This window comes from Oryctolagus cuniculus, chromosome 6, assembly GCF_051225735.1.
Source record: "Oryctolagus cuniculus isolate XC-2025 breed Fujian yellow rabbit chromosome 6, ASM5122573v1, whole genome shotgun sequence".
Lineage (NCBI taxonomy): Eukaryota > Metazoa > Chordata > Mammalia > Lagomorpha > Leporidae > Oryctolagus > Oryctolagus cuniculus.
The window spans coordinates 68,476,328-68,491,047 of NC_142872.1; the positions used below are offsets into that span (position 1 = coordinate 68,476,328).

General features: G+C 56.5%; 2 protein-coding genes and 1 long non-coding RNA gene across 6 annotated transcripts in view; 1 reads left to right on the forward strand and 2 right to left on the reverse strand.

Annotated features, from left to right (window-relative positions):
• MRNIP (MRN complex interacting protein) overlaps positions 1-7,739 on the forward strand; it is a 25,260-nt gene extending 17,521 nt beyond the window's left edge. For both annotated transcript variants that reach the window (XM_008274980.5, XM_089336234.1), the window contains one exon: positions 1,145-7,739. In XM_008274980.5, coding sequence (XP_008273202.3) covers positions 1,145-1,627 — 483 coding nt within the window. In that variant the 3' untranslated portion in view covers positions 1,628-7,739. The remainder of the gene's footprint in view (positions 1-1,144) is intronic.
• SQSTM1 (sequestosome 1) lies at positions 1,770-13,957 on the reverse strand. Of its 3 annotated transcripts, none has more exons than XM_089336233.1 (8): positions 13,694-13,957; positions 11,437-11,532; positions 10,894-11,120; positions 10,655-10,796; positions 9,608-9,688; positions 4,400-4,614; positions 3,970-4,159; positions 1,770-2,481 (listed from the first exon to the last, which is right to left on the reverse strand). In XM_089336233.1, the coding sequence occupies exons 1-8, from the start codon at positions 13,896-13,898 to the stop codon at positions 2,324-2,326; spliced, it is 1,314 nt and encodes a 437-aa protein (XP_089192359.1). In that variant the 5' UTR covers positions 13,899-13,957; the 3' UTR covers positions 1,770-2,323. The 3 variants fall into 3 exon arrangements, with proteins under 3 accessions (XP_089192359.1, XP_002721351.3, XP_069932615.1); XM_002721305.6 differs by having other exon boundaries at positions 3,970-4,165; XM_070076514.2 differs by lacking the exons at positions 3,970-4,159; positions 4,400-4,614; positions 9,608-9,688.
• Positions 7,673-8,031, reverse strand: LOC149126178 (uncharacterized). Its single transcript, XR_016236476.1, has 2 exons — positions 7,900-8,031; positions 7,673-7,712 (listed from the first exon to the last, which is right to left on the reverse strand). It is a non-coding gene; the product is annotated as an uncharacterized LOC149126178 (long non-coding RNA).
• Positions 13,958-14,720: the final 763 nt, after the last annotated feature.

Here is a 14,720-nt window from a genome sequence, read left to right on the forward strand (position 1 = left end):
TTCCTTCCTGAGGCTCTGGTCTTCAGCTCCTTTCTCTGGGCTCTGCCCCATCTCGCTCCCTGCTCTTCTTCCCCATGGAATTAACTGACAGCCCAAAAGGCATCGTGATACCTGGGCGTCACCTGAGGTCGGCCCGGCTTTGCCTCACACCCCCGCTGCGCCTTCACTCCCCAGGTACATACTCTCACATTAAAGGCACCCTGGTCACTCAGGGTGTGTTCCTGTTCCTCATGCTTGAACCTAGCAGACCCCGCTGCATTCAGTGCTGCAGACCCAGGTTTTGCTTTATGCTGTCCTGGGAGCGTGAGCATGAGGCTGCCCTCGCCCAGCCTTAGCACAGATCACGCAGACCACAGGCTCAAAGCCAGGAGGCAAGTTCAAATTTTGGTGTTGCCAGGACTAGGTTTGTGACCCTAAGTATGTGGCTCTAAATCTCCAAATGATAGAATATGGCAGAGCCATTGTCTTGCAGTCCCTGGGTTAAACATGAACTGTGTCATTGTGTCTAATGCTCATGTCAAGTCTGTGGTGCTCAGAGAAAGGAAGCAAGTTCAGTGGCAAAGCCAGTGTCAGGTATCAGGGATGGACGCAGGCCTCTTCCTCGTTGTTGATGCCTGGGTGGCAATGTTGCAAGGACCCACTCTGGGGTGGCTTTCAAATAAATCCTATAGTTAAGTAGTGAAACCTAATTTTTCAGGACATCTTTGTTTGCTAAACGGGAGACGCTGGACCCCAGCACCGTTGGCCTGTCCCATGGGGAGCACAGCAGCGTTCTGAGGTGTCCTCTCCAGCTGGGGAAGGAGCAGGCAGGTGGAGTCGGCCTCCATCCACTTCCGGGCGGTCTCCAGGCCCTGCCTACTTGTCCTTCCTGTCAGGCACCCCTGACCTGACCTAAGCTCCCTGGACACAGGCCACTGGGGACATGGGAATGTCTTTCCTGGAGCCTGTCCTGGAATTTAGCTGAGGGTTTGGGATGAGGCAGAGGGCGTTATTCACTGTGCACACCTAAGCCTGCCAGTCTGAGGACTTCCAAGCAGCTGAGCGCAAATGCACAAGGGATAAGCAGCAGCTCAGAAACAAGGCCCAGCAGCTGGTCCCACTGGGCACCCGGAGGACACAGCTGGCTTCTCTTGATTTGTTTCAGGGCTCCACCGGCCTGACCAAGAAGGTGAAGGAAGACGGCAGTCATTGCTTCCAGAACTCAGTGGCCTGCAGCACCAGGGAGCTCCGTGTTCCTCGGGAGGAACTGCCAAGTCCAGCCTGGCAGGTTAAGGCTACATCTTCTAAATGGACAAGATATCTCCCATCTCCTGTGGACAGCTCACAGGTGGACACAGAGCCACAAGAACCAGCAGAGAGAGGACTCAGGACAGCAGGTCCAGCACAGGCTGAGCAAGGGACCCAAACCCCAAAGGAAAGCTGGGAAGCAGCCACTGTCCAGTTTCCTCAAGTCACACACACTCCCAGGCCTGGGTCCGAGAGGCCCTCTGGGAATTCCCCTGAGCAGTGGTGGGGTATGAGGACTCAGGCAGAGGGTGGGTCATCGGTGCCAGTGTCACAGACCCCTCCAGCCCTCCAGCTATGTGACCTCTTTACAACAGGGGAGGATTTCAGCGATGATCTGTGAGCAGAGGCCCGGATGTTACTGATAACAGACAATCCTGGTACAAGAGCGCCTCTGCTGGACCAAGAAATGGGCAGCTCCCTACGGTGCTCATTTCAACATGAGTAACCTGTGAAAACCAGAGTAGGACAAGGACACTGCTGACTAAAGTGCTCATAGCATTTAATTACAGATTGCTTAGAAATGTGGTAACAAGATGGCTACACATTAGAGTCATCATAGCAGTGAGGCAGGAGGCAGCCCTCGGTGGAACCCACACCCACACTTCCTCTTACAAGCTGGTCTCCCTCGAAGTGCGAGACCCTCTGGACTGGCTGCAGGGCAGCCCCCCTCAGTCTATCAGGTTTCTGGCAGCAAATCATCTAGATGTCAGTGCACTATCAGAAAGCAGAAGGCCACGAGGCAGGCTGTATTCTTGACTGCTTGTGTGAGGCTGGCAGGGAGCCAGTGCCTGCCCCTGCTGGGCCACCAGTAGCTGCAAAGCCAGGACACTCAAGAGCAGGTGCGTGTTTGACAGACATCAGCACACACACGGAACTCGCCTCGTGTCACTTGTGCTACTGACCTGAATGGCCTCATGCGTGCCCACCCCCTTAGATTCTGGAGAAGAATGCAGAGAAACTGGCCCTTAGGGAGGCCCTGCTGTTCTACACTAGCTCAATGCAACTAGGTGACAGAAGATAGGCTGGGAAGATGTTGTCACAACGGTGGTGGGTGCTTCGAATACTGGATGGTGTCCAGGGCAGCCCCGATGTCGTAGTTCTTGGTCTGCAGAAGCCTGGTGAGCCAGCCACCTTCATCCGAGAAGCCCATGGACAGCATCTGAGACAGGGACTCGATCAGCCGGGGGTCAGCCTCTGCCAGAAACAGGAGCAGAGTCAGTGAAGGAGCGTCACCAGGCCAGGGAATGATCCCAAACCCAGCAGAGTGGCCTTCAGCCAGCGTGTCCCCAGAGCCTGTCCAGGGCTAACCCTGTGTTGACCTGCTTCACCTGCACAGGCCCTCCGAGGCGGGAGCCAGTAGGCTTCCCTGCAAAGATTCAGAGTAGACATCCCAGGCCGGCTTAGGCAGGCCACAGTCTTCATTACTGCTCCTAAACGCTGCCAGGCAGCAGGGAAGAGTGAGCATGGTTGTGTTCCAATAAATATGGGCAGTGAAATGTCAGCTTCATCTAACTGTCATATGCTTTGTTTAAAAAAATATTTATTTTGAAAGAGTTACAGAAAGGGAGAGACAGAGATCTCCACCTGCTGTCCCACTTGCCAGACAGCCACAATGACCAGGGCTGGCCAAGCTGAAACCAGGAGCCAGGAGCTTCATCTGGGTCTCCCATGTGGGTGGCAGGGATCCAAACACGTGGGCCATCCTCAGATGCTTTTCCCTGGGCCATCAGCAAGGAGTTGGATGGAAGGTAGAGCAACCAGGACAGGAGCCAGCACCCATATGGGATGCTGGCATTGCAAGCAGTGGCTTTACCCAGTGTGCCACAACGCTGGTCCTGCCCCATGCTTTTTGACTTCCCAGCCACGTTTAAATGTGTAAATTGTCGACCACTGTTTACAACCTCCTGCTTTAAGGCAGAGAAGATATAGGCAAGCCCATGGGCCAGATGTGGCCCAGAGATCAAACAGTCACACAGTAGCTGGCTTGAGTCCCAGCTGCTCCACTTCTGATCCGGCTCCCTGGGAAAGCAGCAGAAGGCAGCCTGTGTGCTGGGGCCCCTGCATCAGATGTGGGAGACCCAGATGGAGTTCCAGAATCCAGGCTTCAGTCTGGCTCAGCCCCAGCCATTGTGGCCATTTAGGGAGTGAACTAGCGGATGAAGGATCTATCAAACTCTGCCTTTCAAATAAACAGATAAATGTTTCAGAGAAAAATAGTCATTGAAATGTTATTTTAAGCATTGTTGCCATGTGACAATAACCCACCCTGGGTATCAGCTGCCTCTTCTATCCAAGAAGTACTCTCTGGGCTGCCACAGTCCCCAGCCACCCTGCTACCTTCCACACCGCCCACTTCGCAGGCTGGCTTCCTGCCTGGCTGTAAGGTAGGCACTCTGAGGAAAGTGCAGACGGTCTCTCAGTCCAGTATTACTGGGATATGTGCAGTGCCAAATCCAGGGCTGCCCCTTCATTCCCATCAACCCACCTTGATTCTTGAGACTCAACGAACTGCTAAGTTAGCCAAGCTCAACATGGATGTAAAAGAACAAACCCAACTCCTCATGTCGATGGACAAGCCCACAGCAGAATATCCCCACCACTGGCTTGTGTTGCCAGTCAAGTGACAGAGCTCACAGATGCTGTGAACAGAGACAGGATACACACCCTCTAGAGAGAACTTGCCTGGTGGGAGGTGGGGGTACAAGGCAGCTTCCTTCAGCCCAGTGGGTCCTTCCTGGGAAGGGTCCAGAGAGCTGGGCCCCTCAGACCCTGGCATCTGCAGAGACTGGAGTTCACCTGTCGATGGATCCACTTCTTTGGAAGACAAGTGGGTCCAGTCATCATCTCCTCCTGAGCAGTTATCCGACTCCATCTGCTCCTGAACACAACTCACCATGAGAACTCGGGACACGAGCAACAGGCCCTCCCGGAAAGGCGGCCAGGCTTGTGGGGCCGAGAGCTACTTGGTCACAAGGACCCAGTGTAGTGAAGTTCCCACTGAAGGGCAGAGTGACGGAAGTGCCACAGACAAGACTGTGACAGCAGTGGGGTCCCTCAGGCTGTGCGTGCTGGGGGCGTGGGCCGCAGGTGGGCTGGCGGGGTGACAGCTCACCTCGGGCTGTGCCCCGGTCTCCAGGGCTATCTTTTTCATCTGCTCTGCCAGAGACTGTGCTGTGCCCTCGCTGTTCCCATCCCCCTTGCTGGGTTCAGAGGAGCAGCTGCTCGGCTGAGAGCTACACTTCTCTTCTGTGCTGGAACTTTCTGGAGAGGCAGGTGTCAGGCGGCTTCTTTTACCTCCATGTTCCACGTCAATATCAACTTCAATGCCTAGAGACCACAGCGAGGGGGAGAGCTATGAAGTCCTCAGCATGTTGGGGACTACGGCTGACAACGTGCTCAGTGCCCACAGCGTAAACGTCCAACCGGGCGCCTGGCAAGATCACCCATGCTAGTGTGCAGGAGACCCCAGGCACGCAGCCCAGCTGGTCCCCAGGGCTGACTCGAAACGCCCTGCTGCCTGACTCCCCCGGGCCCGTGCAGCCCTCTCTGCTCCCGTGGCTTTGCCTGCCGGCTCGAGTTTACCAGTTCATTTCTCACTCTGGATCAGTTTACCTCCCCTTCCCCTAGGCTTTGAGAAACTCCGTTTTTGATGAAAACTACAACCCGTGTTTATGTTAGTTCCCCTGACAGATCTTAGTAACCGGATCCTCTGTTAGTGTTTTCCCCCGTGTTCTCCAGCTTTGTCTCTGGCTTTCTACAGCATCGGGGGGGGGGGGGGGGGGTTGCATCAGATACCCCCTCAGCTCTGGTGGGTTCCTTGGAGAGGACCCCTCATGGTGTGCCAGCCTTCTGCCCTGGCCTGGCCACTCTGGGCAGGGACAGGGCTCCGACCCTGGACCACCTTTCCTTTCATACTGGTAACTCCCTCTCCTCCTTAACGCCTTTGTTCTTCATTCTGAGTTTGTTTGTTCGTTTGGTCTAAATCGTGAAGGCTTTCATACTAGAAAATAATCTTGTTCTGCCCTCACACTTGATTTTAGCGGGGTCCAGAATTCTCAGTTGAAACCCCATTTTGACTGAGACTTGCGAAGGCACTGGTCACTGCAGTCTTCTAGCTGCCCCGTGGCCTGGAGGCCCTCCCCTCCGCTGGGACACTTAGCAGCTGATAAGCATGGGGTGAGGGGTGCTCAGTCACTGTGCTGGCGTGTGGGAGGCCCCTGCCATCCAGGGATTAAGTCCTTCCTCAAGTTTCTCTTCTCTCCCTGGAATTCCTATTCATCCCATTTGGGGCTTCTAGGACTGCCCTTCTACCATTTTCCTATCATTCCTCCTTGTCCCTATTCTTGCCGCCTTTGGCAAGTCATCTTAGTATCCACAGGGGGTCATTTTGAGGGCCTCCCTAACACTAAAAGCCACAGGTGCCCAGGTCCCTCGTGTTCAGCTGTTTGTGCAGCACTCACACACAGCTTCTTAGTTACTTTCTTACTTGACAGAGTGCCCAGCATCTAGTTCACTCCCTAAATGCCCTCAACAGCCACAGCTGCACCAGGGTGAAGTAGGGGGCTGGAACTCAGTCCAGGTCTCCCGGAAGAGTGACAGCAACTGACAGTCGTCACTGCTGCTTCCCAGGGCTGCCTTAGCACAAAGCTGAAATCCGGAGAGGCAGGACTGAACCCCGGCACTACAGCATGGGCTGTGGCCAGCTCAGCCACCAGACGAAACGCCCACGCCTCCCGAATGCTGTAAATCATCTAGAATACCTGTCATCCCTAATATAACATCAATGTTATGGAAATAGGCCGTGCTGCTTAGGGAACAATTAGAAAAAGTCTGTTCATGTCCAGTGCAGACATTTTCCCAAATAGTTTCAACCTACAGAGGACAATCTGGAGCTGCGGGAATGGGGGTAGTTGGGGGGGCCCGTGGGCATGATAGTTATGTCTTCGGGACAATCTCAGATTCTAAGCTTTCTTTTAAGGTTTTCCTTTTTCCGCTTTAATTTTCAATTCTTATAGTATTCTCTTTGCTATTCTGTGGTATCACATTCGTCATGGGAACATTTTTTCTGTCTCACTGAGGATATTAAGTCTCCTGTAAAAGCTTCCTTCCCACACCAGAGCCTGTCCTCAGTGCCTGGTGGAGCCTGGCTAGGTGAGTGTAGAGATGCACCGAGAAAAAGCTACAAGGAAGCCCTCTGTGGGGCTGGGCGGGTCGGGCATCGGGGGAGCCCCGCCAGCAGCAACAGTAGGGCTTTCTCTGGGTCCAGCTGGGAAACCGACTGCTGGGTCCTTTGCTTTCATCGTGTGCGGTTTCAGGCTGGTGCCTCCCCCTGCCCTGAGTCGGCCCTGGTGTCCCATAGCTGGAGCTCCCTGGGCCAGGCACTCCCGGAGTTAGACATCAGGCCTCCTCCAAGGGTTGACAAGGGTGGTCATCTGAGTGGGACCCTGGGGTCCCACCCCCTTGTTCCTGGCCCATGTTACTCCCACCTGTCCTGGGACCTGAGCAGTCTTGACTTCTTCCAGTGACCCCTGTGCAGCCACAAGGTAGGGGTTGGGGGGTCTCCCAGCCACCACCCCCTACCCGGTTCCCAGACTCCATGACATCCTTCTACCTTATCCTGGTACTTTGCTTCTCTTTTCTGTCCTGCTTACTCTACTTTTCTGTTCACCCTTTACAGTTATCTTGGAAGAGTTTCAGGAGGGAGGAGACAAGAGCAGGCCTAACCACAAGTGCAGTGTGCTTTGCCGATACTTCGGGTTAGGCGGACGACTGCAGGGAGGCAGAGAGGAGTCCCAGGACATGGGAAAGTTACGTTCATCCCATACTGTAGTCTAATGTGCGCTAGCATTTAACCCAAAAACAATAATGTACCCAATTATATTACTTTACTGGGGCAGGCGCTTGGCTTAGCAGTTAAAATGCCCTCATCCCATATCAGAGTGCCTGGGTTGCATACCCATCCCCAGCTCCTGGGTCCAGCTTCCCACAAATGCACACCCTGGGAGGCAGAAGTGAAGGCTCAAGGAATTGGGCTGCTGCCACCCACGCGGGAGAGCTGGATTGCAGGAGTCCAGGGAGTGCACCGATGAATGACAGCTGTTTCCACCTCTCAAAGCAAAATACTTTTTTAAAAAGTACTTTATTGCTAAAAATGCTAATGAGCATCTGAGCTGTTGGGAAAACAGCAACAGACTGCACCCCGCAGGGCTGCCACGAGCCTCGGATTTGTGCACGCTGCGGGGTGTGCAGAGCGCAGGGAGGAGGGCCCATCCCTCCGCCCACAGGATCCCAGCTGTCTTCGCCCCTTTGCCTTCCAGCGCCTCAGTGTGAAAATGCTGAAGCAGAAAGAAAGCTTAAAGAACAGCAGGAGGACCTCCCTTTTAAATTTTCTTTCTCCTTTTTTTAAACGGGTGAATGAAATAAACCTTAAAAAAAAAAAAAAAAAAAAAAAAGGACCAGAGATTGTGGAATCAGGGTTTCTCAGACTGGCTGATGAGACCGTGCGGTTGGGGGTTATAAGCCTGTATGAGCACCCGGCCTGCTTCCCCCAAAGCCTACGTGTGTGTTCCCGAGGCCCGGGAGGCGGCAGGGCCTCAGTGCGTTGTGTCCTACCTACTTGCCCAAAGCTGCTGACTCAGTCCACAAACACTGCCCTCTGGGAAGCTGCTCGGAACGTCCCCTCCAGGCAGTTATCAAGTGAGTCACCCTGCTCAGTTCCTCGTAAACAAAGGAAAAGATAGCCCGCTTCGGCAGAGAAGCCCTTCTGCGGATGGCTCTCCCCAGCCGAAACCCCGAAGTCGGATCCGAACCAACTGCTCCTTTTGTAGGGTTGCAGGCTCCTTCCTCCTCATGGCAAAGGCAGCCCATGTGCTTCAAAGAGCTGTGAAGGCTCTACCCTTCTCCCAAAGGCCCTGAGCACATCAAGATGATGAGTGGGGGACCCAGCACAGGCAGGTCTTGGGATGGGGCTGGGGTCCCACAGTCACTTGGGAAGCCTCCGAATCAGGTGGGGCGGGGACCTGCACCTGCTTTTGTAATTTCTCAGGATGTCTCACTGACGATTGCTCTTCAAAGTAATTCTAATAAGATCTCCATGTACCAAATAACATAGCCCCAAGCCCATTGGGGATTTTGATGCTCAGCCAGGCTTGAGAACCACCGTCCACATAGTGTCCCACAGCAGCTGTCACAGCCCCTGACAGGTCACCAGCTGGATGGACAGCCGTCCGTCAAAATTCAGCTTCAGTCTCTCCAACCATTTCCTTGGCTCAAGTGAGCAGCAGCTGGGGCCTAGGCAGAGCTCAGCTCCCTCCTGCCATCTGCCGGCTGCTCCACTGTCTCACTTTCCTTGGGAAACACCAAGAATACCAACTCGTTCTCCTCATCTCTCAGGAGCCTCTAACTCTAAGCGAAAGCCACAGTGGTCTGAGCTGTTTAATTTAGCTGCAAGGCCAAGAACAGTCACTGCTGCTTCAAAGCTGTGGCCTTGGGCAGGAGAGTGAGCAGAAATGGCCTGGGGCCATTCTGCCTCCCCCCCTCCCCCAAAGCGCTGGGGGGCATGGGTCCCAGCACAACTGTCAGGCACAAAGTGGTGGTCACCTCCTGCCACTAATCACAGAGAGAAGCTCTCCTGTAGCGAATGATCGCAGCCCCATCGTGATCCCAAACCTGACGTCACCTTCACTGTCAGGTTCCCTCATCACCTGCTTCACCTGGTAGAACCCACCTCAGGCCTGCGAGACGGATGCAGCGGCCGCAGGGGTTAGCCTCGGAGCCTGGACCTGAGGTCAGGTTGGCCAATCTGGGCGGACACCATGGTTCACCCACCCCAACAGACCTACTCTGCAAACAGGCATGGGACTGGGGCATCACCCAGAGCACCTGACTGTTGCTGCCTTCTCCCCAGCAAGGTTTGGGGTTGCAGACAAAAAAGGGGAAAAGGCAAACGGCATCTTTACTACCATCCGGGTCCCTCCAGTTCAAATCCCAAGGTTCAGCTGAGGGGAAAATGCAGACTGCAGCTCTCACCAGGACAGGCAGGCCAGCCCTTCCACTAGAACCTGCCGTGATTATCCAAACCAAGCGGCGGCTGCTTCCACTCCGCTCAGCATACAACACTCCAGAACTAGTCAGGGAATTCAACTGTGAGTTGCCTGTGGTCCAGCACTTGGCAAAGGTTGATTCGAGGCCGTAAATCCTTGCCAGTCTCCAGGGCAGGTCAGCCACCTCCGCCCCTGCAGTGTCCCGGGGAAAGGTGCAAAGTCCACTGACTCTGCAATGTGCTGGGAGCCTTCACGGCCACATGGGGGCGCTCACTTACCCAGAGGGCTAAGGGCAGCTGCCACACTCTCCCCCACATTCTTCAGGAAGTTCACGTTGGGATCCTCTGATGGACCAGAAGCTTTGATTTTTATAAACAAAAATAGATACCTTTAATTTGGTGATTCATAGCTGTCACAGTCCTAACTCATCCCAAGTGACATCCAACCCAAGCCCTGACCCGGCGGCCCACACTCAGCACTCGCTCTCCTGGACCATGCCCCCTTCTGAGACACCCCCCCATGCTCAGTAACCCGCAGTCTCCTTACATGCGGTACGTAACAGGTGACCTTATCCTGCAAGGGCCATTTGCTCAAAATCAAACACACAAACCCACTTTTGTTCCAAAAGATGAAGTAAATCAATGGTCACAAAATTAATGAAATCAGAACAAACCCAGAATCCAAAAAGCTGGAGCGCAAAGCTATGTGTCAGTGTTTAACTTTGTGACTATGATTTTAAAAAGACGAGCACTATGGCTATAAGGTTCCTGATAGCTAAAACAAGAGAACCAGGGGCCGGCGATGCAGCATGCAGGTAAAGCTGTCCCTGCGACTGGCAAACCATACAGGAGTGTGTCCTGGCTGCTCCACTTCCAATGCAGCCCCCTAGAAAGGCCTGGGGAAAGCAGCCGAAGTTGGCCCAAGTGTTTTGGCCCCTGCTACCCACACGTCGGAGACCCAGATGGAGCTCCTGGTTTTGGCTTGACCCAGCCCTGGCTGTCATGGCCATCTGGTGAGTGAACCAGCGGATGAAAGATCTCTGTCGTATCCCTCCCTCTCTGTAACTCTTTCAAATAAATAAATCTTTACCAAAAAACAACTAGTGCCTGGGAGGGCCTCTTTGCCTTTGCCTGGAAAGGCAGGAAGGACTGGACGTGGGGGTTGAAACTCAGTCCACTCTGCAGGATTCTCATGCCGACCGAATGCTGCAGAGGTCTCGGAAGTGTGCAGACCGAGGTGGGCACGCAGACATTCGGGATGCAAAGCACGCACAGGCTGCCTGGCTACTGCTGCCTTGCCGAAGCCAGCAGGGGCAACAACCTCACCTGATTCTGCTGCGCAGCTGGGGCGGGCTTCCCCCGCTCGAGGAGGGCGTGGGCTCCAGTTCCCTGGGGGGCCCATCTCCCAGCCTGGCCACCCGAAGTGCCCATGTCTCAGCTTCCGGAGCCAGCGGCTGTGGGAGAAGCCCTGGGGGAGGAGTAAGCAGAGGCACCAGGCAGTGAGGGGCCGGGAGCCCCTGTCACCCCCTAGCCCCAGCCCAGGCCCACGGAGAGGGGCTGCTCACCTCCAAGTGGCCGAAGGGGCTGGGGAAGGCGAGCTTGCTGTGCTCCTGGTGCAGGCCCTTTGCCTCGCAGGCCCCGCACAGGTCGTAGTCCGGGCAGACACTGCACTTGTAGCGGGTTCCCACCACGGGCCCATTGCAACCATCGCAGATCACGTTGGGGTGCACCATGTTGCGGGGCGCCTCCTGGGCACAGGGCGGGCGGTGGTCCCGCCGGCACTCCTTCTTCTCTGCAGGGAGGTGGGGAGCCTTCGGGTGAGGCCCCAGCAGTCTTCCCCCTCCGGCACCACTGTGGGGCTGGGACTACAAGCTGCTGGGCCCGCCCTCCAGCCCCCAAGCCGGCTCAGCAGACAGCATCAGAGCAACACGGGAACCCGCTGCGGCGCCGCGTCCGCACCTTTGGTGGTGCTCCTCACCCACACCCCCGAAACTGCCCAAGCCCGTGGCTCCGGGGGAACACGGAGCCCTCCGCCCCGCACTGCCTGCAGAGGACAGTCAGGGCCTGTTTTACCCAGTGGGGAGCACCCAGCTCCCCTATTCCCTTACCTTTAATATAAATACGGAAGATGTCATCTTTCACGTAGCACATGGCCATCGTCAGTTCCTCATCACTGGAGAAGGCGACCAGGTCCCCGTCCTCATCTAGAGAGTCAACGCAGCACGTAAGCACCGCAGCGGGGGCCAAAGGAGCACTGGTGGCCTCAATACTCAACTTGCCACCTTCTTATTTATTTTTGAGACATGGTAGACAAGCAGAGCTCCTATCAAGGGCCGGGACTGGGCTGGGCAGAAGCCAGGAACTCAATCCAGGGCTCCCATGTAGGAGGTGAGGACCCAATTACTTGAACTTTCACCTACCCCCTGCCAGCATCTGTCCTGGCAGGAAGCTGGAGTCGGGAGCTGGGATCCAACACGGGCCCCAGGTATCTTAATGGGTGAACTAACCACTAGGCCTGATGCCCACCAAGGCCACTTCTTTAGGGGTGGGGCTGGACAGATCGGGGATAAGAAGGGAGCCTGCCCATTCACTGGACAGGAAGTGTGCCCGCCTGGGCCTGAACCTGGGCCACGGTCACACCTAAAAGGCAAAGTTTCCGCGTACACTACACGGACAATAACAGTGCCCTGTCCCTCAGAGGCCCAGCCCGCCAAAGGCTCTGGGCTGTCTGCAATGTTTAAGTGGAGATGAGCCCAGAGGCCTGCTGCTTTCTCCAACGAAGAAAAAAGGCTGAGTCCTTCTATGTTGGCTTCCGTGATTTTAAAGCATTGCCACACAGACCAGACCAGACCGCACCGTGCACAGGCTGCAGGCGGGGCCTGGACTTGGGCACCAGAGGGCAACATCTACCCTCAGAGCAAGAGTGGCACTTTTGCGAAACAACCCAAAAGTCCATCAACTAATGACACAAACACGATATGGCATATCCACAAAAGAAACGAATACAGATGCAGCCTACACCTCTGATGAACCTGAACGCATTTCCCTAAGGAAAGAAGCCAGACACAAAGCTAAACTGTACAACCCCCTCTCCACCACTGTCCAGAAGAGGACGCCCAGGAGAGAAAGCAGCTCAGCGTTGCAGGAGCTGAGGGAGACAGGTAAAAGGCATGGGGTTCCAGTGGAGAGGAAGGGGTTCTCATGCTGACTGCCAGCGCCTGGCCCCGCTCTCCAGCCCCAAGTCTGCTCAGAAGTTCCAACTGGTGAATGTGTTAAAGACCACTGCATCGGGGCAGGCATTTCTGCAGCGGCTAACTGGCAGCCCGGAACACTGGCAGCCCATATGAAAGTGCCTGGTTGGAGTCCAGGCCACTCCACTTCTGATCCCGTTTCCTGCTAATGTGCACTGGAGGAGGCAGCAAAGGATGGTTCAAGTGCCTGGGTTGCTGCTACCCTCCTGGGAGACACTGATGGAGTTCAGGCTCCTGGCCTGGCTGGGGCTGGCAGCTGTAGCCATTGGGGAGTGAACCAGCAGATGGTAGGTTGGGGTGTGTGTGTATGTGTCTCTCTGCCCTTTCAAAATGAAATAAAATTTTAAACCCTTGAATTATATACTTTAAATGAGTAAATTTTATGGTATGTGAATTACAGCTCAATAAAATTGTCACCAGGAAATTAAAAAAAAAAAAATGCTGGGCAAGCTACTGAGGGCGGTCCCAGCCCTGCTCCCTCCCAGGGGCGGGCCTTGGCCGAGGACCTCCCTCCCACACTGCTGTCCCGGGACCCCACCCCCAGCAGCAGCTACCGGTCTGAGCAGCGCAGCCAGAAAGAGCGGTGGCTCCGGGCTTGTCCCCACTCTGAGTTTGTGGAGAACGTTTCGACATCGGCCGTCTCCCCACTGCCTTGTCCCTGGGCGACCTGCGGCCTACCCCGGGCTCAAGGGCCCTGCGTCCCCCAGCCGCCCACGCCCACCACCCACTTTCAGGGCTCGCTGAACGCAAACCTGGCGCCGGCGGGCCCAGCCCCGGCAGCAGCAAGATGTCAGTGTAACCCGAGTGCCCGCCTGACCACCTTCTCAGCCCAGGGCCAGAGAGGACGCCCCGGCGCGTCCTTGGCGAGATCTGCAACATTATGGCGGGGAACAGGAAGCATCTAACGACCCAAAGTCCCCAGCCCGCGGGGCCTGATCGCCTCGGCCCCTGAGGGACAGGGCCTGGGTCACTGGGCTGGCACCCGAGGTGCAAGTGGGGTACGCGCAGGTCACCGCTCACCCAGAGCGCGACCAGCACAGCATCCCTTCCGACGCAGCCGGCACCGACTAGGAAAGGGCAGCCCCGGACCCCGGCCACCCCCCGGCCCGCTCACCGCGGTAGTGCGCCTGGAAGCCGCCGGGCCGCAGCGCCGGGAACAGAGCGGCCACCCGGGCCAACAGCCGCTCGCAGGGCCCGGGGCCGGCCGCTGCTTCGGCCTCGGCCTCCGGCTCCGGGCTGAAGCAGAAGCTAAAGCGGCGGATCTCGCGCGCCGCCTCCTCTTTGCCCAGGAGGTAGGCCTTCACGGTGAGCGACGCCATCGCAGCCGGAGAACGACGAGCAGCTGCGCAACCGAGGGAGCACCGGAGGAGGCGGCGGCGGTGGCGCCAGTGGCGCGTGGCTTTTGTAGGGCACGCGGAAGCCCCGCCCGACGTGGACTCCTGGGGGCGGAGCCTGCACTCTTCGGGTGCCGCCCCCCACCGCCGGGGCCGCCTCTCGCGAGTCTCCCTGCCAGGGCCCCGTGCCTGCTTGCCCCTCTCCCCGCTGCCCTTTGACATGGTCTACCGCTCTCAGTCTGTCCCCTCATTGCCCCCAGGGCACCGGAGACCCCCAGAGCAGGCCTCAGCATCTGTACCTCCTGAAAGGAATGGGCTGGGGTCCTGTCCGAGGCCCCTCTCCGGCTTGGGCCTGGCTGTGACTCAGCAGAGCAGGTCCCTGGTCATCAGCAGGGGTTGCCCAGCACAGGACAGAGGAGGACACACAGAGCCCTCTATCCCAGGAGGCATCTAGGCTGCCCAGTGGGCACCACCAGCCGGAACCAGCTGGCTGCTAGGGTACCCTGCTGCCCTGCCATGCGTGACCCCCAGAAGGCAGCCCTACACCAACCACAGCCTCCTGCATGAGCGTCCCTAGCTGTCCAGGGCCGGCTGGCCGGCTCGTCCACTAGCGACGGCAGTCAGTCACCAAGTGCTGACTGCAGCTCAAAAAGACACATGGACGCCCCCAGCCCTGTGAGCCCAGCAGGCTGAGCCTGACGCCCCAGGCCCTTCCTCACCATCACCAGGAATGGTTGATCAGGGGTCCTTGTTTTAGCACAAGAACTTCAGCCATGGGACAGAATAGCAGCAAGCGTGCTGGCCAAG

What these genes read in the sequence shown, in the direction of transcription:
- SQSTM1 (XM_002721305.6), bottom strand. Translation starts at nt 13,898, where the DNA reads ATGGCGTCGCTCACCGTGAAGGCCTACCTCCTGGGCAAAGAGGAGGCG. An exon ending in CAGCTGCGCAGCAGAATCAG is followed by an intron (nt 9,689 to 10,654) that starts GTGAGGTTGTTG and finishes TAAAAATCAAAG; the next exon opens with CTTCTGGTCCATCAGAGGAT. An exon ending in AGCTGCCCTTAGCCCTCTGG is followed by an intron (nt 4,615 to 9,607) that starts GTAAGTGAGCGC and finishes TGTGGTCTCTAG; the next exon opens with GCATTGAAGTTGATATTGAC.